Genomic DNA, 23,079 nt, shown 5'->3' with positions numbered 1-23,079 from the left:
TGCTCCGCCTCCTAACCAATTAGAGCTCCCTAGTACCGGAGGCTATTCGTTGCTCAGGGCGAGCAGCCATTAAGCGATTGTTAATTGAAGAAGAGGCATCGTGTGTGTACTTGGTGTCTCGTGCAAGAGCACTTTCCAGCCTGTGAGATGGAGAACGGATAAATATTACACGTGAGAGGGTTCGCCTTCTACCCCTCAGGATTTGTGTTGTGTGTATTCATCATGGGAACGTCCACAAACTGTATGGATTATTTATTTAATTTAATCTGCATTCATACGTGAGTACAAAATGGCGCTGCGGCGTCCATGAAACAAAACAAAGAAAAACTATTTGGCTAGGTGTCGTGTGTCTAAATCCTTATTGCGTTGGACTGGTCATTCTCGGCTAAATTTTAATGATCTGTTTTTCAATAAAACTTTCGGGTTAGTTGTTATTGTAGTGCATATGGTTTGATCACGTGCTGTATGTGTTTTTAAAATCTTGTGATATTGTTGTGGGGTGAAAGTAAATTATGATCTAAACTGTTAAAAAAAAGGTAGATGATAGAGTACTATTTTCTTATACTGGTTTTCAGTTCACCCCAACTAGGTTGAGTTTCGAACCACTTAGTTCTAACCAAGGAAACTGTAGTTTTATTTCATTTCCCCGGTCTTGTTTTAATACTTTTCTTTTCTTTCTTGGTCCTTTCGACCAAAATATGCTTTTCTCTTTCCTTTTTCGGGCTTCTGTTACCGTTGTTACGTTTGGTTTTGCGTTGTTCATGGCGTTCGTGGGTTACTATGACAACGGTTGATGATGGTGATTGTTGATTATAAATAATCTGATGGTGGATGATGGTTTTTTATGATTTCCCCTGGACTTACTATCTTGCGTGACGTTTCTATTTAATTGAATGATTTCTCCTTGCCATTATTTAATTTCTTGCTCGCGTTTGTGATTTTCAAAATTTATTTTCTGTTTTATTTACCTCCTGTGTGAAGTGTTGTCGTGATTATTCTACTTGGACTCCTGGTTATCCCTGCCCTTGGATAGAACTCGGTGGTTAAAGTAGTTTTTTCTTCAAAAAAGGAGAATTGTTATAAACAAATATGATTTTAATTATCCTATTTTCTCTAGTATCATGGGGCCCCCATGCCATTAATTTAACTTATGATTAATTCATTTTCTTTTGCGGCGGTCGACCACAATTAATCACGTTGATTTTCTTTGGGTGTGATAACTTAATTTAATTTTAACTGTTTAATTTTCTATTTTCGTACGTGGACGTTTTCTGTTACCATTTTAAATCATTTTATTTATTTAATAAATTCTATTTATACCTTTTCACCAAAGGATTGGTGTTATTATTTTAGAAAGCTAGCAATTCGATACCAGGTTCCTGCTTTTCTTTCCGCGGGTTTTTAAGAGACACTCTTCCATCTATTAAGGTAAGTCTCCTTCTGGTTGGTTTTGGTGATGTTTGAGAGTGTCTGTTTACGCTTCCTGTTTATTATTTTCTTGACGAACTAGCTCTTTTGTACCTGCTAGTTTGTTTTGACCTTATTTTACTGCCGTTATCGTAGTTTTTTGGGTTGATCTACGTAACGGGTCAAGCCGACCGTCCTGTCTCGACTCTGGTACATGACTGACTTTGACCTGCTAACTGGCACTTCTTTTATACAAGAATCGTGGGAATTTAAGTCATCATATCCTGTTGAATATCGCCCTTTTTCTGGTCGGATTCTCTTCCATCTAGGTGAAAATGGGGAAATAAAATTGATTAACACGGTAATGTTTTGCTCTTAATTTTATCTTGACCCAAAAAGTTATTAGCAATGGAAAGTTTCGAATGTTCTACCGGCTGACGTAATCCAACTGTGACAAGATAAGGCGGGATGTGACGTCACACGTTCCACGCAGTACTCTGCCTGCTGCTCAGCCAGCTGTGCGCTAGCGCACGGCTCGTAGTTCGAGTTCAGTTGGTGGGGACTCTGACTTGGACCAGCGTTGTACCATCTTTAATACAGAAATCATTCACTTATTAATGTGTCTTTAATATTGGTCTAATATGATATTATATTATTGAATAATGCACAATAGCAGAAACATAGTACACATATTATACGCAAATTTTTCAATTTTTAACTTTTAATTTTATGAACTATATGAAGTTGCGCAGTCATATTTTAAACTAAATCTGTCCTCGCATTGTTTTACATTACGCTGCCATCACAAGGTAACTAGAATATAAGGTAAGCTACTCCGGCGGTTGAAGCTTCCATTGGCTGGAGCGCTCTGACGTCACGCGGTATGAACGATAGCGAGTAAGGAACACAGTCGCAGTACAGCAAGCCTGTGAATTCTCGTGCCTGTGAAACATCTTCTCAATCTTTCATCAAATAATAGTCTGGTTTAGTCCGATTCGATAAGTAACGGCACTTCCAATAGATTTAAAACCGTGAAAATGCGTTAAATTTCGTCACATGCTGAGCAGGTAGAACATCAACTATCAAATACATGACATATAATACGATAAGAAATAAAATATTGCCATGCAACTCAAAATAATTAATTTATTTCCTGATGAAGTTAATATTTAGATTAAATGGCATAGGAAAATATGCATCATATCGACATCTTTATGGGATTATATTAAATTATTAAAACGTACGTGTCAGGAGACTTAATTACTTGATGAACCAGCCCAAAGCTTAGCCTTCTTATTGGCATATTTTCTCAGTGCTAGCTCCTTACTCTTTGCATTAAAATGCCATATCCTAATAAATGTCCTGGTCCTTACGTAGAGACAATTTATTTTGTCATGGAATACTGGAAATTTTGACTTAATAATAGAAGTAAGAGTTTTCACTTTTTTGCATCTGAATACAGTCTTAGCGTGAAACACACCAAATGAAATTTCGAACTGGGCTATATTTTTTAACCACTCATGACTGGGATGTGTGAGGCCCCCTTTCGAAATAACCGAGATCAAGTAACAGGTCTCTTCTCGCACGACATTTTTGTCTCTTTCTTCGTATTTACTGTATATCGGATCACGGATACTGTATTATTTCACGACCTTCGAAATATATTCAGAAATATAAGTTATTAGCACATAATTATGTTAATGTTATTGGATTTTATGTCCGACTAACTATGTTTTTGAGCACCTTCACCACCGGACTGAAACAGGATCGAACCTGGCAAGTTGGGCTAAGAAGGCCAGCGATCTACCATTTGAGTTGCTACTCAGCCCGGCTATTAGCACATAACAATAATTATAGAAAATATGATTTTCATTCAGTCATTTATATCTGACACCTTTTTACCGTACGAGCTGTAATAATGGAGATATTCAAGAGTTTATTACAAAGTGTTTCAATAACCAAGCATTGCTGACGAGGAAGTATTGTTATGCCATCACAGTAGCAAACTAACTGGCTATGATGGTTGTTGTCGTTGTTGTCTATATAGTATGCGAAATAATAATAATGTTATTTGTGTTACGTCTCACTAACATTTACGGTTTTCTGAGACTCGAGGTGCCGTAATTTTGTCCCACGGGAGTTCTTTTACGTGCCGACAATTTATAGCGCCACGCACGTTTCCATAATATGTTGACTGCCAGTACAGTGGTTCTACTTCAGATACTGACAACACGGACACTGTTCACGTAATGAACCACTATAAAACTATATATCCGTGATCCGATATACAGTAAATACGTAGAAAGAGATAAAAATGTCGGTCGGTCGGTCACTTGCTTTCTTGGCTTACGCTGCGTGAACCATCAACGATAGACCCCAAGTGTAAGCGTACGAAATGTAGAGCAAAGGATCCTCTACAAAAAAGTCCGGGATGGCACAAACCTATTTACAACCGGCTGCCCTCTAGAAGCGATTTTATGCTACAGTCCGCGGTAAAAAATGTAACTCCTTAAAATTAAATAAATATTTCGATATTATCCTCGAGTTTCACATCAAAATAAATTGTTTGACCTCCTCCAGTATTTTATAGGGATTACAATAACCTTGTCAGGACATTATTTGCATGAATAGTTCAGAAGTTATGACCATTTTAGACTGAAGTGGTAATACGTGTCAGCAGGACGGGCGACCGGTGTCTCATGCCACATGACGTCACGCAGAAGGCGGACAGGGAGAGAAACAAGTGAGCGCAATGCGGGAAGAGACCCCTGTGCTGCAATCCTTTGATCAACTCACGGTCCCTATCTCCGCGTTCAACATTTGGCCAATTGTAGAGTGTGGTGTAAAATGCCTGAAAATTATCTGGAATGTACAATTCTATCAATCAATCAATCAATCAATCAATCAATCAATCAATCAATCAATCAATCAATCAATCAATCAATCAATCAATCAATCAATCAATCAATCAATCAATCAATCAATCAATCAATCAATCAATCAATCAATCAATCAATCAATCAATCAATACTGATCTGCATTTAGGGCAGTCACCCAGGTGGCAGATTCCCTATCTGTTGCTTTCCTAGCCTTTTCCGAAATGATTTCAAAGAAATTGGAAATTTATTGAACATCTCCCTTGGTAAGTTATTCCAATCCCTAACTCCCCTTCCTATAAATGAATATTTGCCCCAGTTTGTCCTCTTGAATTCCAACTTTATCTTCATATCGTGATCTTTCCTACTTTTATAAACGCCATTCAAACCTATTCGTCTACTAATGTCACTCCACGCCATCTCTCCGCTGACAGCTCGGAACATACCACTTAGTCGAGCAGCTCTTCTTCTTTCTCTCAATTCTTCCCAACCCAAACATTGCAACATTTTTGTAACGCTACTCTTTTGTCGGAAATCACCCAGAACAAATCGAGCTGCTTTTCTTTGGATTTTTTCCAGTTCTTGAATCAGGTAATCCTGGTGAGGGTCCCATACACTGGAACCATACTCTAGTTGGGGTCTTACCAGAGACTTATATGCACTCTCCTTTACATCCTTACTACAACCCCTAAACACCCTCATAACCATGTGTAGAGATCGGTACCCTTTATTTACAATCCCATTTATGTGATTACCCCAATGAAGATCTTTCCTTATATTAACACCTAGATACTTACAATGATCCCCAAATGGAAATTTCACCCCATCAACGCAGTAATTAAAACTGAGAGGACTTTTCCTATTTGTGAAACTCACAACCTGACTTTTAGCCCCGTTTATCAACATACCATTGCCTGCTGTCCATCTCACAACATTTTCGAGGTCACGTTGCAGTTGCTCACAATCTTGTAACTTATTTATCACTCTATAGAGAATAACATCATCCGCAAAAAGCCTTACCTCCGATTCCACTCCTTTTCTCATATCATTTATATATATAAGAAAACATAAAGGTCCGATAACACTGCCCTGAGGAACTCCCCTCTCAACTATTACAGGGTCAGACAAAGCTTCACCTACTCTAACTCTCTGAGATCTATTTTCTAGAAATATAGCAACCCATTCAGTCACTCTTTTGTCTAGTCCAATTGCACTCATTTTTGCCAGTAGTCTCCCATGATCCACCCTATCAAATGCTTTAGACAGGTCAATCGCGATACAGTCCATTTGACCTCCAGAATCCAAGATATCTGCTATATCTTGCTGGAATCCTGGAAGTTGAGCTTCAGTGGAATAACCTCTCCTAAAACCGAATTGCCTTCTACCGAACCAGTTATTAATTTCAAAAACATGTCTAATATAATCAGAAAGAATGCCTTCCCAAAGCTTACATACAATGCATGTCAAACTTACTGGCCTGTAATTTTCAGCTTTATGTCTATCACCCTTTCCTTTATACACAGGGGCTACTATAGCAACTCTCTATTCATCTGGTATAGCTCCTCCGACCAAACAATAATCAAATAAGTACTTCAGATATGGTACTATATCCCAACCCATTGTCTTTAGTATATCCCCAGAAATCTGATCAATTCCAGCCGCTTTTCTAGTTTTCAACTTTTGTATCTTACTGTCAATGCCATTGATATCGTAGGTAAATTTTAATACTTCTTTATTATTATTCACATCCCCTACCTGGACATTATCCTTGTAACCAACAATCTTTACATACTGCTGACTGAATACTTCTGCCTTTTGAAGATCCTCACATACACACTCCCCTTGTTCATTAATTATTCCTGGAATGTCCTTCTTGGAACCTGTTTCTGCCTTAAAATACCTATACATACACTTCCATTTTTCACTAAAATTTGTATGACTGCCAATTATGCTTGCCATCATTTTATCCTTAGCTGCCTTCTTTGCTAGATTCAATTTTCTAGTAAGTTCCTTCAATTTCTCCTTACTTCCACAGCCATTTCTAACTCTATTTCTTTCCAGTCTGCACCTCCTTCTTAGTCTCTTTATTTCTGTATTATAATAAGGTGGGTCTTTACCATTCCTTACCACCCTTAAAGGTACAAACCTGTTTTCGCATTCCTCAACAATTTCTTTAAACCCATCCCAGAGTCTGTTTACATTTTTATTTACCGTTTTCCACCGATCATAGTTACTTTTTAGAAACTGCCTCATACCTGCTTTATCAGCCATACGGTACTGCCTAACAGTCCTACTTTTAAGACCTTCCTTTCTATCGCATTTATTTTTAACTACCACAAAAACAGCTTCATGATCACTAATACCATCTATTACTTCAGTTTCCCTATAGAGCTCATCTGGTTTTATCAGCACGACATCCAGGATATTTTTCCCTCTGGTTGGTTCCATCACTTTCTGAATCAGCTGTCCTTCCCATATTAACGTATTTGCCATTTGTTGGTCATGCTTCCTGTCGTTCGCATTTCCTTCCCAATTGACATCTGGCAAATTCAGATCTCCCGCTACAATCACATTTCTTTCCATGTCGTTTCCCACATAGCTGACTAATTCGTTGATGTCAGAAATTTGTCCCGAACTTAGTGGCACACATGTGTTACATGCTTTTCCTGCGGGAAATGGAACTGAAGAGTTACAGTCAATACCAGGATGGAAAGTGTGCATGACAGTACTTTGGATAAATACCTTTCCAATCACAGTACCAGAAGTGTTACTTCTGTATTCATATTCAAAGAATTTGGACACCACAAATGACTACTTCTGATCCCTGGACACCATACTACTGGGACTCCACGGATGGAGGATATTCTTTTCGTAAAATCTAGGCCACCAGTTTTTGAGTGAAAGAATATCGCTTAGTGAAATTACCTTCACTTGGAACTTATTAACGTTTGAAGTTGCGTTTGCAATCATTTCAACAAATTGCTTGATATGGTACACTCTATCGAGTGAGCGAATTCTTCTCTTCACTACCGCTTATTCCATGTCATAGGGTAGAAATGAATGTCCACTAATAGAAAAAGGATTAATAGTGAAGAATTGCTCTGAGGCTGCCTAAGCCAGGAAAAACCTTACGACGGTATGATTCCTATTTTGCCGTGTGCAACCATCTGAAAAGACATGCAAATATTTAATGCTTTTTGGGATATTGTTTGTCATGAAATCTAATAATAATGAACACACCACAATCGTTTTTTTTACTGTTCCTTCATGGTAAACGTAGAATTTTGAATCACCGTCTTCAGGTAGTGTATATTAAAGAAATTCGCAGTAAGTTGACGAACTTGAACTAGTATGGTTGGTAGGCATAGATTTTGCATGAAGTCAATAGCAATTCCTGATACTTCCTCATTATCAATGCATTTCTCTATAATTTCACTAATGCGAAAATAAATCTTAGCTGCCCGTCTCTTGTGCACGACGAGTTCTGCAGCAGCTACCCGTTTCACTGTGTCACTAAGCATTGTATTTTTCGTTTTAGTTAACAGTTCTTCACATTTGGCGCAGGTGCCCGAAACAGAGTGAAAATCTCTCGCTGAATTTTTTCATAAAATACTCGTATTTTTCAGCTATGTCGGCATATTTCACTTGAAAATGTTCACACATAGTTTTCACATTATGCTGTTCGTACAAATAATGACGTTCTCGATAGCCACAATGGGTTACTTTTTGAGGGTAATAGTAAATATGTTCAACAATAGCATTTATTTCTCAACCACTTTTCGCACTGCCTGAACGGTAGGTGTCTTGCCGAGTGCGGGTAGTTTGCTAATCTCATGTTCGTCACGCCACTTTTCCGGTATTACAATTCACAGAATACCTGAAATTTCGCTGTCTAAGCCAGTTATTAAAATCATTTTCTCCTTTTAGCGAACGTCTTCTTTCAATACCTTCGACAGTAATCAGTCCTTGGAGATAACAGTTGTGTGCATTCTTTGAGCGCATTTCATAAAAATGAGCGAAGATCTCTATCCTTGTGTTTTCATTAATTTTCTTAAATGACCCGTCGAGAACATCTGTAAAGTGAGAAAAATATTCTATGTGAACTAGCAATGCCAGCATTTTTCTTATTACTAATCAACGCAAAAGTGTACATAAAACGTATAATGGTTAGAGTTATGTACTTGCAATCATCACCAATTTGTTTCTTCTGCACTATTTTCCCACTGAAGTTCTCGTGCTCCTGCCCTTTAGTACATAACCTTTTAATCTTCTCGTGTTGACATTCCACATTCCTCACTCCCTCCTTTCGTTTTAATGTCCAGCAATCTCGCATTGATTCATTAGAAGACATGTTGCACGATAATGAGCTAAATGCGGTTTACTCTCTTCGCCGCAGGAGAATCAGTGCGAGAGCTCTTTCTCACTTATTTAACTTCTACCAACACTGAGTATAGAAACAACACTTCTCCACGACAATTGCTCTTTCTGTGCTCACTTTGTAAATTATGCTGGTGCAAAACTCCGATATCGATTGCGGAACAAGTGCTATTTCACTTTACCAACCGATAGAGCTATCCTCACAGAACAGTGCCGCACCCTTAACTCAAAATCGACAATTTGTGGACAAGTGTTGTTTCTGGAATCAGCGATTCATTTAATGCTAATGGTTCTTCTTCCACACGATTTTAGACAGTAGATATTTAGCCAGTAGAAATACCTATCTGAAAAGATTGTAGGAGCATTGGAAGATACAAGGGGACGAACGTGAAGAGCGAATGTAAACCAGCTCTTAGTGGCGATCCGTAAGGCCGGTGAGCGTCAATTCAGCTGGAATTTATGAGGTAGGTTCAGAGACTTGAACTGGCAAGAATTTTATATGATAGCCTCCTTTGCTACTGGATTCGGTAGTCAGGAGTGGAGAGGGGCAGGCTAGGGTGAATGTTAGCCGGGTGATTGGTGGCCTGTAAGAGGTTGCTGGCTGTCCGCGACGTGGTGTAGGGGTGTTCACATGTTCAGTGCAGTAGAAGTACCGGTAAGACTTAGACTAGTTTTCTTCACAGCATGTTTATTTTCGTGTTATATATATATATATATTTCTCCAGCGATAATGATCTAACTGGAAGAATTCTGTATGAATCAGGAGGAAATACGGGAACTATACGCCCCCACTAACTACTTTTACGGTTTACTGAGATGCCGAGTTGCAGGAATTTTGTCTCACAGGAGTTCTTTTTCATGCTGGTAAATCTAACGACGCTGGGGTGTCATATTTCAGCACATTCAAATACCACCGGACTGAGCCAGGAACGAACCTACCAACTAGGACTCAGAAAGGACGTAACAGTCTAAGCCACTCAGGTTGGGGCTCTAAATAAGGAGATGAAAGCCACGTTAGGAATAAAGTCGATAGACGGGGTTGTACGCATAATGCGGCTTTAGGATTGGGTGATCTGAGGCGAATGGAGAAGGAGAGTAATGGGCTCGATCAGGGAGGTTGAGGGTAGAAGAGGGACACTAAATTGATGATGTAAATTTTCAGTTTTAAATGATTTAGTAATAGGAGGTGTAGAATTAAATTGAGGCCGCAGAGTTAGTTACAGATATTGTGGAGATGTTTGTTTATTTCATAGAAGCTTGCAGACTGAACGCTGAGATGTATGTAAGGAACACAATTTTTATTTATGTATCTTGTTCCTGGAAGTGGCTCTGCTGTGGATGTCTTGATCCATGATGTTCATTCCTTGCACGTCCTTCTTGGTGGTAACAAGCAATTTGTCACCAGAGTTGCCTTTCCTATTGGGCTTGTTCAAATAGTTAAAAAAGTCTTAGTCAGTCTGCCGTTGGGCATTCTTGAAATATTTCCATCGAATTTAACACTTCGTTTGCGTATTGTATCTTAAATCCTGCTGCACGTTTAATATACATCTTTGTTAGTGCGCAATCGGTATCTGTCGGCACATCTTTTTGATCCAAGAGTTTTTCTTAAAATCTTTCTTTCTTTCTAGATATAACAATGTTTGTTTCTGGTTGTCAATCCTAAGAATTATGAAACATACAGGCATACGGGATGGTGTAATAGTTTAGTTCTAATAGAAATCGCTCTCTTGTTGTATGTGCTTTTATGGCTCTCTTAGAGTTTCCTTTTTTATCGAGCCCGTTAGGCTGAAGTATCTCAGCAAGGGACTTGAATTTAACAACTTTATTTATCTTATTGTCCTTTGTTGTCATTAAGTATTTTGGAGCTTCTTTAATGTTGGTCATACTTGGGTTCATAAGGCACGTTATTCCTCCCTTTGGGCGCCCCAATAATCCTTGCGTCGCCAACACATGTGCCCAAGTATATCGCCCTTTTGAACTGACTTATAAAACAGACAATGTATTGGTTGTTAAAACTGCACAGTGCACCACAATGGGGGTCTACTTTCCACCAGACACCCACGACAGGACTATTATAGAGGAGTGAAGCACCGCCTTCCTTAATATAAATAAGAACGAGTCTCTCATACTAGCCGGTGATATGAACTGCAGGATAGATCGTGAGTCCACAAAGACAAAACTCATACTAGATTTTCTGGAAGCAGAGGGTTTATCCCTTCTCAATGATCCAGACAAACACACATACTTCTCACATAATGGGAGCAGTACAATAGATCTTGTCTTTTTAAACATAAAGGGACCTCACTTCATCAAACATATAGTACTTCAAGATGTAATTATCAGAAAGCACTTACCAGTCGAGACGACTTTCATCACGGACGTAAGAAACAATGTAGACTTCCAACCACAACGAAAGAAAAATCCCTGAACGATTAATAGTGACCGTCTAGTAGAGGAAGTAGCAAAAGCACCGGATCTACTAAACATAATACAACATGGAGATTTGAACGAAGTAATGCGTAGAATGGAAAAATTGTTAGAAAATTCAAAGGAATTAGCAATATCACATAAACGCAGAGCTAAACCATGGTTTAATGCTACTTGCTATGAGGCAAGAAGAAATGCCATTGATGCAGTGACTCGTACAAAAACTGACACAAACGTACAAAATTATTCGACATTAAGGAGATTTAACAAGAAGATAGTTAAGGAAGCGTATCAGCGTCAAATGGAAATCCAATTGGTAGGAAAGGCAGGAGAAAACCCATATAAGGCTCTGCAACCGAAATTTCCGAGGCACATGGCAATGGAAACAAGGACATCACATTTTGGCAAGGTACTGCAAGCAAGGGACTCCCGACCGATTAGGAGAAATACTAATGAAACAGATTTAAATATCCAGCTGTTCACAGAGGACGAAGTAGAAGCGGCCATTCTGCAGAGTAAAGATGGAAAGGCTTGTGGTCCAGATAATATTTTCAATGAACATCTTAAACAAACCTTAACAGTGCTCAACGCGGTTTGGACAGCCATCATGAATCATTGCTCTATACGAGGAACCATCCCTGACAGATGGAGTTACGCCACTCTAAAAATGTTTTGCAAGGAGAAAGGAAATACTGGAGACCCCGATACTTATCGGGGTATCGCTTTAGAATGCATTCTGGTCAAGATACTGACAAAGCTTATCGCAAATAGATTGACTGACCTCGTGGACTGTAAAATACCCGAGGAGCAATTTGGTTTTCTCAAGGGAAGATCTACTCTACAAGCAGTTAAGTGTCTACAAGATGACATACAGGGAACGACGAGAAACCCAAAAGGAAAATTACATGTAGCTTTCATAGACTTTTCAAAGGCCTTTGACTCAATCAATAGAATGTTACTGTTGGAAAGACTGGAGCATGTCTTGGAAAGTGATACATATCTCATAGTTCTGATACGAAACATACTCGCAGAAAACTACGTACAGATTGATGACAATCTGACAAAATCTATTCCAATAGAGCAAACGACTGGAGTGCTTCAGGGGGACCCACTGAGTCCGATCCTGTTTAACATAGCGACCATGGACGCATTAACAACAGTAAATTCCAGTAATGTAAAAATATATGTTTACGCGGATGACATGGCGATTGCGTCATTATCTCATGCAGATCTGCAAGCAGCCTTCAATAGATTAGTGGAATGGGTCGGCAGAAACTACCTACAGCTGAATGCGAATAAGACAGTAGTTATGAATGTTATGACATTCAGAAGAGGGGGAAGAATTCCATCACATGACACAATTTATTATAGGAACGAAAGATTAACGACGGTCGCATCCTTTAAATACTTCGGAATGACGCTACAGACTACAGGAACCACATACACACTTCACATCAAGGACAAGGTCGCAACTGCTATAATAGCAATGCACGACATTTCAGACATAAGGAACCTCTCTGTGGATACAACGATAAAGCTATTTAGAGTGAAGATCTCGCATATTGTGAGTTACGGATTACATCTAATATGGGACCATCTTTCTAACAGCAATCTTCTGGAATTGGAAAAGATCAAGGCAATGTATCTAAAAAGAGTACTCAGCGTATCTAAATTTACCCCCTCACGGTTGGTATATGAGCTGGTGCTTGTTGTTTAAAGCTTGTTGTTTAAAGGGGCCTAACATCGAGGTCATCGGCCCATATGAGCTGGTGAGAGAAAGGTTCTTTATAGAGGATCTTCGAGAATGGATATTATTAAATTCTACACCTGTGTATCAGAGTGCCTTAAAAGAAGTACAGGACAAGAAGAAAGAAATATGGAGCACGTTTTACATCACGGATGCTATGGTGACTCAAAATTGGCAACGTCGAAATTACGACCTGCGACATATCATGACGCGATTCGCTGTACATGGATTCCATCACAAAATATGCGACAAGACATCACGACCCTACTAATGACTGTACTTGCAAATTGTGCAAGAAACACCATCTTCGAGAGTGTACGGAAAGAGCAACGTCGTTGACATCATTTTGTAGCGAAGGAGCAATGTACGATATTGTATTTATTTCTTCGCCATTGGCTGCATTAAATTCTATTATTAATGTTGGTCATGAAATTGGTCTTTTCAAACGATATCTGCAGGCCGGTTTTCACTGCTATCTCATCCAAATTGAGAACTTGCATTCGATATTCTCTGACAATAGCTATTTATTTATTTATAGATTTATTTATTTATTCACTTACTCATGTATTTATTAGTTAGTCAATTATTTAATATACGACCCTGATTTCCTTTCCGGCGTGTTGGAGTTTGTATCACCAATTCATAGACTGTAATGAACCACTGGTCACCATGCCCCACACTGTACAGCTGACCTTTACCGGGACATGCGAAGGAAGATAAGTAATTGTGCTTAGCATAGTCTTAACTTTCAAATATCGACTCTCGGTGAAAGAGAAGGAAGATAGTATCAAGAGGGAGGATGGGTTGTAGGCAATACGACCGGGCGAGTTGGCCGTGCGCTTAGGGGCGCGCGACTGTGAGCTTGCAACCGGGAGATAGTGGGTTCGAATCCCAGTGTCGCCAGCCCTGATTATGGTTTTCCGTGGTTTCCCATTTTCACACCAGGAAAATTTGGGAGCTGTACCTTAATTAAGGCCACGGCCGTTTCCTTCCAACTCCTACGCTTTTCCTATCCCATTGTCGCCGTAAGACCTATCTGTGCCGGTGCAACGTAAAGCCACTAGCAAAAAAAATATCAATACGAGAAAAGTACAATGCTATACTGTGAATAGCATCCTTCAGAGTCGAGAACATTACTTTGAAAGGATTTTCAAGTCATTCTCTTCAAATGTTAGTAACACCTTAAGACATTTTCGTTGTCAGTGACCATAATTTAGTTGGACAAAATAGTGAATTTTGTTAAATATCCCCTAACTCTAGAAATAATCGAAGGAATTCCCAGTGTGATAATATAATACTGCAGTCAATAAGTTCGTGTACTGGCTCCTACTGTGTAGGCAGCATGGTTCACACTCAATAACTTGTTGGATTGGCACATACAGGTAGGCAACACAGTATACACGTGTGTACTTACTGCAGTCGATAAGTCCTTGGTCTGGCACTAACAGTTCGAGAATCACATACTCCTTTGACCAGTCTTTTCCCGTCTTTTTCCTATCGTGGTGATCTGGGTGATTTCAACTTGATCATCTCAAACGTTTTCCTAGCGGTTTTGCCTAATATTTTAGCAGAACTTAAAATGTATCCGTAGCTCAAACTACATTTTCAAGTTCCGCCGCTGACTTTCGACTACCCTTCACAACAGAGACTGTGGTTCTATTTATACTTTATGCATGCAACTGCCCCTTGCAGGGACTAGAGAAGGACTGTCACGACAACATCCTGCTTTTTAAACTCTCCACACCAGTCCACGAACTTAATGTCTCTACTACGTATTTCATTTAAAGAAGCTAGTTTTATCCGAAGATCTCTCTCTGATTACCCAAGCGCTTCCCGTAAATTTCCTTTCTTAATCCAAGGCTACTTATTTCTATTCTTCTGCACCTCTGAGTTCCAGGACATTAAATTCTATACCATCCTTGTCCTTCATGTATCTTACCCTCCACAATGGTGTTTCATAGTCTTTCCTTAGAATTCACCTCTCTAGGCTCTAAACAGTCAGCAAGAAGAATGTTCATCAAATGTTTGTTGCTTATTCTGTCTTCTTTCCTCCAACTATTGTTACTACATTATCTCTTTTTGACAGTTAGCGTATTACCTCGGTAACACGACTTTACTCATCTCCATAACTCATTGAATTCTATTCGCAGTATGAGGAATATATCGACTGAAGAAAGAGGAATGCTATGCTGGAATTAGAAAACATACCTAGGGTTACACAATTTCATTCTGTAGAGAGCAGCAGTTCCTTAGTCATGTTAGATTAAGGAACTAAAATAGAAAATGTGGCTCATGTAAGTGGAATATTTTCCAGATTCAGCGGGGTCCCGTCGTCTCCTTATGGTCTCCCATTGGTGGAATTTCGGAATCAGAATGAAAGAAAAATTCACATTCGTAAATTCCTTTCACAGTCGCTCGATGAGACAACTAAATGGCTTCCACAGATAGTGAAAATTTATGTAATTTTACAGCCTTAGTGTTAGAAACAGAATTCATATATTATAAATCAAACAGTGAATGAGTTCCTGTAGTTTCCTTTTTCTTTTCCTTCCGCCATGCCGTGATGCTTTAATCACTTTATAGCTACAGCTATACGGAACTCACCATCCTTTCATGCACAGTAATTATGAAAAATTTCACCGCTACCTTACAGTACGGTAACAATTTATACTTCCATTTACAGGTCAGAAGATGAACTCAACAGACTTCTTCGGCTGGATACAAAACTATCCAAACGATCAAGACAATTGTGTGATACTGAATTCATCATCCCGTAGAGGTACGTCCAACAAAGCATGTGATGCAAGAAAGGATGTAATCTGCGAACAAATGCTGTAACTGCACAATGATCTGGTGATATAAGAATTTTCAGAAAATGTGTACTGAGGAATATGTATTCAATAAAAAAATATTTTACCATCAAGATACAATATTAGTCTTTCCGCACTTATTACGGTGAATAAAGAAGATACTTTATATCCTCTGCAAGTTATCCTTGCAGTTTTTAGAAACCAGTCCATGAAGCCTTTGTTCAGTCTGTGAAATAACAAAGAAAATATTCGACATTCTTCGATATAAGCATGCTAGAAAATATTCCGTGACAGTGCTGTAGTATGCCAATAGTCCATGTTCTTCTTTTAATATTTAATTGAATGGTTTTTGAAATTTTTAGAATCCTTTTCATTCATTACAATAATTCAGCTAACTTTGCAAATATCACATTAACAATCAGTATTGAATCATAATAAACATTCCGGTAAAATAGCACTTCTGTCCGTCCGTCCATCCATCCATCCATCCATCCATCCATCCATCCATCCATCCATCCATCCATCCATCCATCCATCCATCCATCCATCCATCCATCCATCCATAATATTCTTAAAATTTCTAAACAAGCCCATCTCCGTGTCGCATCAAACTCTTCTCTACCGACCATGACAAAAATACTGGATTCTGCAGGACCATGTGTTTATCCCCTCCCGTACACAGAATGACCGGAGGCCTACAGTAGAGGTCAGAAGCATGTCAATGAACTCACCTTTAAAACATGTCTGTGTCGAATTACTAGGTAAACATGAATGACTCATCTACTTATGACATCCTTTCACAGATCATTCTTCTTCATATTATTCCTATTCCTTCCCTTTACATCTCAATCGAAAGCGATATTTCGGTATGTTATTTAATTTAAATTTTATTTAATTACTGTATCTAGTACTTGTTATTCAAATGTTCTATCTCCATGTACTATGTGTTTTATACAGATTATATAATTTATTATACAGTATATGATATGATTATTCCTTAATATCTCAAGCTTTGATTACTTTATTAATACAATTGCTGTTATTATTTTTAATATTTTTGCATCTTATTATCATCAGTAGTTTTTATTTACAGTGTTGCATGTTTAGCCTGGGTAAGAGTAAGAATGAAAGTACATGTCTAACGTTTCCAGAATAATTAAAACAAATTATTGTTTTTATTATTTTTTAAAATACAATTTCCTTCCTCTTTCGTTTCTCCCTCTTTGGATTCCGTTGAATCAATCATTTCACTGCGTGTTGTTCTTTCCCGTAGTGTTCAGCATTTCTTCATTATTTCTTATCTTTGTTTCCTTCCATCTTCCTAGATAATAGGTTAGGTTTTCAATATAGATTTGTCCTGTAACCTTATATTTTCGTCTTTAGTTATTACTATAGCTGTTGATCTTGGTACATTTATTTATTTATGTTCCTTCATGTGTTATACTTCATTTTTTCAAGTGATTAATTTGTAACTGTGTGTGATTAATTTGCTCAAGTTTATTTTCATATTCAGTACATATAATCACTATCTTTTGCTTGTATATATTGGTACCCCTGGCACCAATAAATAAATATTTTAGATGTTTGATTATGTAGCGAATTTCTGTAAATATTAATTCTACTAGGTCTTTTTCAATTTCGTCAAACCAGTTGGGTATTGTTTTGCGGATACGGAGGAAGTCAAAGATTCGTTTGCTTGATCTATTAGAGTTCATTCTTAGAAGATGAGAGTAAAAATTTACTCTTCTTTCCCGCGTAGTATCTGAGAATTTTTCAATTTTCTTGTAGGGTGTTTCGTTGTTGATGAGTATTATATTGTCATCCCGAAATTTTTTTTCTCTGATCTTTCTTAAAATGTTCCTTCTTTTAGCTCGAGTTTCTCCATATGGTCTTTGAAATTCATGTTTAGATTTTCTGCTGCGTTTAGTACTGGTTTAATCACTGTTTTATAATATTTAATTTTGTAGCCCACGAAGGGGATTTCTTGTTATATGTATCTTTTGCTAGTCGGAAGGCCGGTTTCAGGTTTATTTTTCACGGATGCCATTGATTTGCAGTCCACATCATTTCAACTAATCCGTTCTCTGAGATATTTGAATTGCTTAACTAATTCAATCTTTTGTTCTTCGACTTTGAGGTGTTTATGTGGGGGTTTGCTGTTTGTCATAATTGTAATTTTTTTGAAGGAGATGTGAAGACCTATTGATTATTATTATTATTATTATTATTATTATTATTATTATTATTATTATTTTTTTTTTTTTTGCTAGGGGCTTTACGTCGCACCGACACAGATAGGTCTTATGGCGACGATGGGATAGGAAGGGCTTAGGAGTTGGAAGGAAGCGGCCGTGGCCTTAATTAAGGTACAGCCCCAGCATTTGCCTGGTGTGAAAATGGGAAACCACGGAAAACCATCTTCAGGGATGCCGATAGTGGGTTTATTATTATTAATATTATTAATATGGTTATTAATTACCCTCACAACTATGTGCAGAGATCTGTACCCTTTACGTACAATCTCGTTTAGGTGATTAATTAACTGAAGATCTTTCCTTACATTAATACGTAGTCACTTTCAGCGGTCCTCAATAAGGATCTTTCACCCCATCAACGCAGTAATTAAAACGGGGAGGACTTTTCCTATTAGTGAAACTCACAACCTTACTTTCAACCCCGTTTATCATCGTACCATTGGCTGAAAATTTGGACTGAATTCTGTTCTTAATTGCATTTCTCATTATTATTTGGCATTATTTAGCCACCCAACATCCTTTTCATTTAATTTTGACTGAAAAATCTGCTTTGGTTCACATTACCGAACTTACTAATTTAGTTTTAACTTTATAGCACATTGTAACTTTAGTCTCCCTCTGTGGATGGGGGTGCTGCGATAATCCTTGCCTGTCGAAAAAGGCGAGTTAAAGGGACTCCAGACTCTCTTAAATAGGGAGCATGGGTTGGCTACCACGCGGCCCTTAGCTGAATCCTGGCATTGCTTCCGTTTACTTGTGACAGGCTCCTCACTTTCATCTATCCTTGGCTGTGAGCTCACATCCGGGAGAAAGTGGGTTCGAACCCCACTGTCAGCAGCCCTGAAGATGGTTTTCCGTGATTTCCCATTTTCACACCAGGCAAATGCTGGGGCTGTACCTTACTTAAAACCACGGCCGCTTCTTTCCCATTCCCAGTCCTTTCCTGTCCCATCGTCGCCATAAGACCTATCTGTGTCGGTGCGACGTAAAGCAAAATGCAAAAAATTCATCTATCCTATTTGACCTTCCTTGGTCAACTCTTGTTAATTTCCAACGCCGGCCGTATGAAGAAAGCGAATCCTAGGGAATCTTTCATTTTCAAGGATTTCATGACCTTTATATTTTCTTAGCACTGATTATTAACAGAGCATGCCTGTCCAGTTGTACTTCATCTAAAAACAATTATCACCACCACCACTACTTTGGTCAACATACAGCAAGTATAACTAAATAGCCTACATTGTGCCTAAAATTTTAATCCGTTTTAGAGTATTTAATCTTTAATGAAAGTTGTTTGGATTCCTCTTCACTTCTTTGAGCACTCCCTGCAAGGTAACTAATCACGACATGCGTCTTTATCATGTATGCATGCAGTCAACTCTCCTTAACTGCTGTACCTACTAATATTGGAAATAAAAAATAATTTTATCAGGGCAATTTATATATTGGTAGTATATTGAATTACTAAATACATCCTCAGGTGTTTCATGACAGACTCCACTGAAATAACAGGAGATTAATGTATAATTCACATCTCTACTAAATCTTGATAGTTTAGATTCAGGAGGTCAAATGGACTGTCTCGCTATTGACCTATCAATTTTTACATATGGTAGATTATGGGAGATTGCTGATGAAACTGAGGGATATTGGAGTAGACAAAAGAGTGGTCGAATGGATTGCTAAATTTCTAGAAAATTGACCTCAGACAATTAGAGTTGGTGAAATATTTTCTACCGAGCTCGATAGCTGCAGTCGCTTAAGTGCGGCCAGTATCCAGTAATCGGGAGATAGTGGGTTCGAGCCCCACTGTCGGCAGCCCTGAAGATGGTTTTCCGTGGTTTCCCATTTTCACACCAGGCAAATACCGGGGCTGTACCTTAATTAAGGCCATGGCCGCTTCCTTCCTATTCCTAGGCTTTTCCTATCCCATCGCCGCCACAACACCTATCTCTGTCGGTGCGACGTTAAGCAAATAGAAAAAAAATCTACCTTTGCAGGTTATGTTATACAACAATTTTGTTACTTTCATTGATCTGTCCGAGTCTTATCCTTGGCTTTGACAATTTGAAAATGACAGGTATGAGCGATGCTAGCAAAGCCATTCCTCATGCGGCCACTCCATGCTATGTATGGTGAGTAAATGTTGCTCATGGGGTCCGTTGGTGGATGAATTTCAGTGAGTTTGGCAGGCTGTTATGTAATAATATATTTTGGCCCAGTGAGGAAAGCAAAGGGAAACTACCTTACTCCTCACTTTCCTAGTAGGGCTATGCCGTCTATGACAGCTAAGGGTGGAGCTACTGAGCATCAAACCAGCTTGGGACTGAACATATACATACAAGTGTTATGTGATCCTGTAATGACTAAGAGGGCGGTCCCGCAATGCAGCGTTGTTGGGCCTTTATGTTTTCGTATGTACATAAATGATATGAGTAAACAACTGAAATCAGACACAAGGCTAGGTGTATTTGTGCTGATGTTATGCCAGTACTGTATAGAGCAGTGAAAGGGTTGCAGGATCATGAACGACCGCAGGGGGACTTACACAATGCTGTGATGGTGAATGGGATTAAAAAGCCTAGTTGTTAATTTCACCAAGAAGAAAAGTTCACTCAGTTTTAACTACACTGTTGATGGGGTGATGGTACCTCATACGGAATACTGTAAGCCCCTAGACGATAATAATCATATTAACGAGGTAGTTAAGAAAGTTTATAGATCTCTTCACATGGTTATGAGAGTATTTAAAGGTTGTAATAAGGATGTAGAGGAGAGGGCGTATAAGTCCCCGGTAAGACTGAAACTAGAGTATGGTTCCAGTGTATGAGACCCACACTGGGTCCACTCAATACGATAATTGGAAAAGTTCCAAAGGAAAGCGGCGCGATTTGTTCTGGGTGGTTTCCGCAAAGGAGTAGTGTTACAGAAATGTTGCGAACTTTGGTCTGGGAAGAATTGGGAGAAAGGAGACGACATGCTCGACTATGTGGTATTTTTCGAGCTTTCAGTGGAGAAATGACGTGGAATGACATTAGATGAATAAGCTTGAGCAGAGCTGTTAAAATAGTAAATATATTCTTTATACCAGTCCAGTTTTAATACTGCTAAAGGAAGATAGTCATCTTAACCACCTTCCCCATCGCAGAACCTTGTATGCCTCGCCTCGAAGTTTATGACCCAAGAATATATTTCTGATTTTGAGTTTCTTTTACTGCGTTCCAATTGTAAAACCTGCTCGTTGCTTACATGTTTAACCCAGAAGGCGTTTGTGCTGCCTCAAATCTAAGGTTTCCAACTTCTTAACTCTGTGCTGTATGTAACATGTACGTGTGTATTATATCTGTACCGTTGACAAATTATGTTTCTCGTTGAAGTAAAATGGTAATAATATCTCGATAGTACTTCATTCTAATCGTTAATTTTATCTGCTGTTAACCTGAATATCAGTTTAGTTTTTGGTTGAGGAACCTGTAAGTATATAAGAGAAGAGTCTTGGTCCGAGGGGCCTCAGAGTTAATATCTGATGCACACCCGAAGCGTTAACCTCTCTTTCCGTATTTTCCTGTCCTCACCTAACCTAAATTTAAAGACCTTGAATGCTGGTACACGCATGCACAGAAATAGTGTCCCGATATGAACAAAGCACCTCCTCGCTTAACATATTGATGCAGGTAGACAACCAGCTATAAGTTTTTTGTGATTGAAACGGACACGGTGGTGGATGTAGAGTACTGGTAATATACACACTGTGCCTTCACCACTTCCCATTCACTGTCTTCCCCTCGTTTACAGTACTGCAGCGGCCTTCAACACAACACAACACAACAAACACAACACAACACAACAAACACAACACAACACAGCACAACACAACACAACACAACACAACACAACACAACACAACACAACACAACACAACACAACACAACACAACACAACACAACACAACACCTTCCCTCCTTTTCAGTACTGGAGTGGCCTTCAACACAACACCTTCACACTCTCCCCTCCTTTTCAGTACTGGAGTGGCCTTCAACACAACACCTTCACACTCTCCCCTCCTTTACAGTACTGGAGTGGCCTTCAACACAACACCTTTACACTCTCCCCTCCTTTTCAGTACTGGAGTGGCCTTCAACACAACACCTTCACACTCTCCCCTCTTTTACAGTACTGGAGTGGCCTTCAACACAACACCTTCACACTCTCCCCTCCTTTTCAGTACTGGAGTGGCCTTCAACACAACACCTTCACACTCTCCCCTCCTTTTCAGTACTGGAGTGGCCTTCAACACAACACCTTCACACTCTCCCCTCCTTTACAGTACTGGAGTGGCCTTCAACACAACACCTTCACACTCTCCCCTCCTTTTCAGTACTGGAGTGGCCTTCAACACAACACCTTCACACTCTCCCCTCCTTTACAGTACTGGAGTGGCCTTCAACACAACACCTTCACACTCTCCCCTCCTTTTCAGTACTGGAGGGGCCTTCAACACAACACCTTCACACTCTCCCCTCTTTTACAGTACTGGAGTGGCCTTCAACACAACACCTTCACACTCTCCCCTCCTTTTCAGTACTGGAGTGGCCTTCAACACAACACCTTCACACTCTCCCCTCCTTTTCAGTACTGGAGTGGCCTTCAACACAACACCTTCACACTCTCCCCTCCTTTACAGTACTGGAGTGGCCTTCAACACAACACCTTCACACTCTCCCCTCCTTTTCAGTACTGGAGTGGCCTTCAACATAACAGCTTCACTCCTCCCCGCCTTTTCAGTACTGGAGTGGCCTTCAACATTACTCCTTCACTCTCTTCCCGTCGTTTCAGTACTAGGGTGGCCTTCAACACTACCCCTTCACCCCTTACCCTTCTTTTCAGTACTGGGTTGGTCTTCAACACTGCCCCTTCACCACCTTCCCGCCTTTTCGGTACTGGAGTGGACTTCAACACAACACCTTCACACTCTCCCCGCCTTTTCAGTACTAGAGTAGCCTTCAACACTATCCCTTCACCCCTTACCCTCCTTTTCAGTACCGGGGTGGTCTTCAACACTACCCCTTCACCGCCTCCCCTCCTTTTCGGTAGTGGAGTGGCCTTCAACCCTACCTATTCACCCTCTCCCCTTCTTTTTTTGCACTACCGGAGTGGGACAATAGTGATAATTTATGTCG

The 23,079-nt window shown here is 39.3% G+C and overlaps 1 protein-coding gene across 1 annotated transcript in view; it reads left to right on the top strand.

Moving 5' to 3' along the window:
* The window catches only part of LOC136872800 (uncharacterized), a 94,605-nt gene extending 78,124 nt beyond the window's left edge, over nucleotides 1–16,481 (top strand). Inside the window, exon 5 of the mRNA XM_068227427.1 lies at nucleotides 15,518–16,481. Coding sequence (XP_068083528.1) covers nucleotides 15,518–15,672 — 155 coding nt within the window. The 3' untranslated portion in view covers nucleotides 15,673–16,481. The remainder of the gene's footprint in view (nucleotides 1–15,517) is intronic.
* Nucleotides 16,482–23,079: the final 6,598 nt, after the last annotated feature.

The sequence above is a fragment of the Anabrus simplex genome, chromosome 4, assembly GCF_040414725.1.
Source record: "Anabrus simplex isolate iqAnaSimp1 chromosome 4, ASM4041472v1, whole genome shotgun sequence".
NCBI classification, from domain to species: domain Eukaryota; kingdom Metazoa; phylum Arthropoda; class Insecta; order Orthoptera; family Tettigoniidae; genus Anabrus; species Anabrus simplex.
This window is presented reverse-complemented; position numbering and strand designations above follow the sequence as displayed.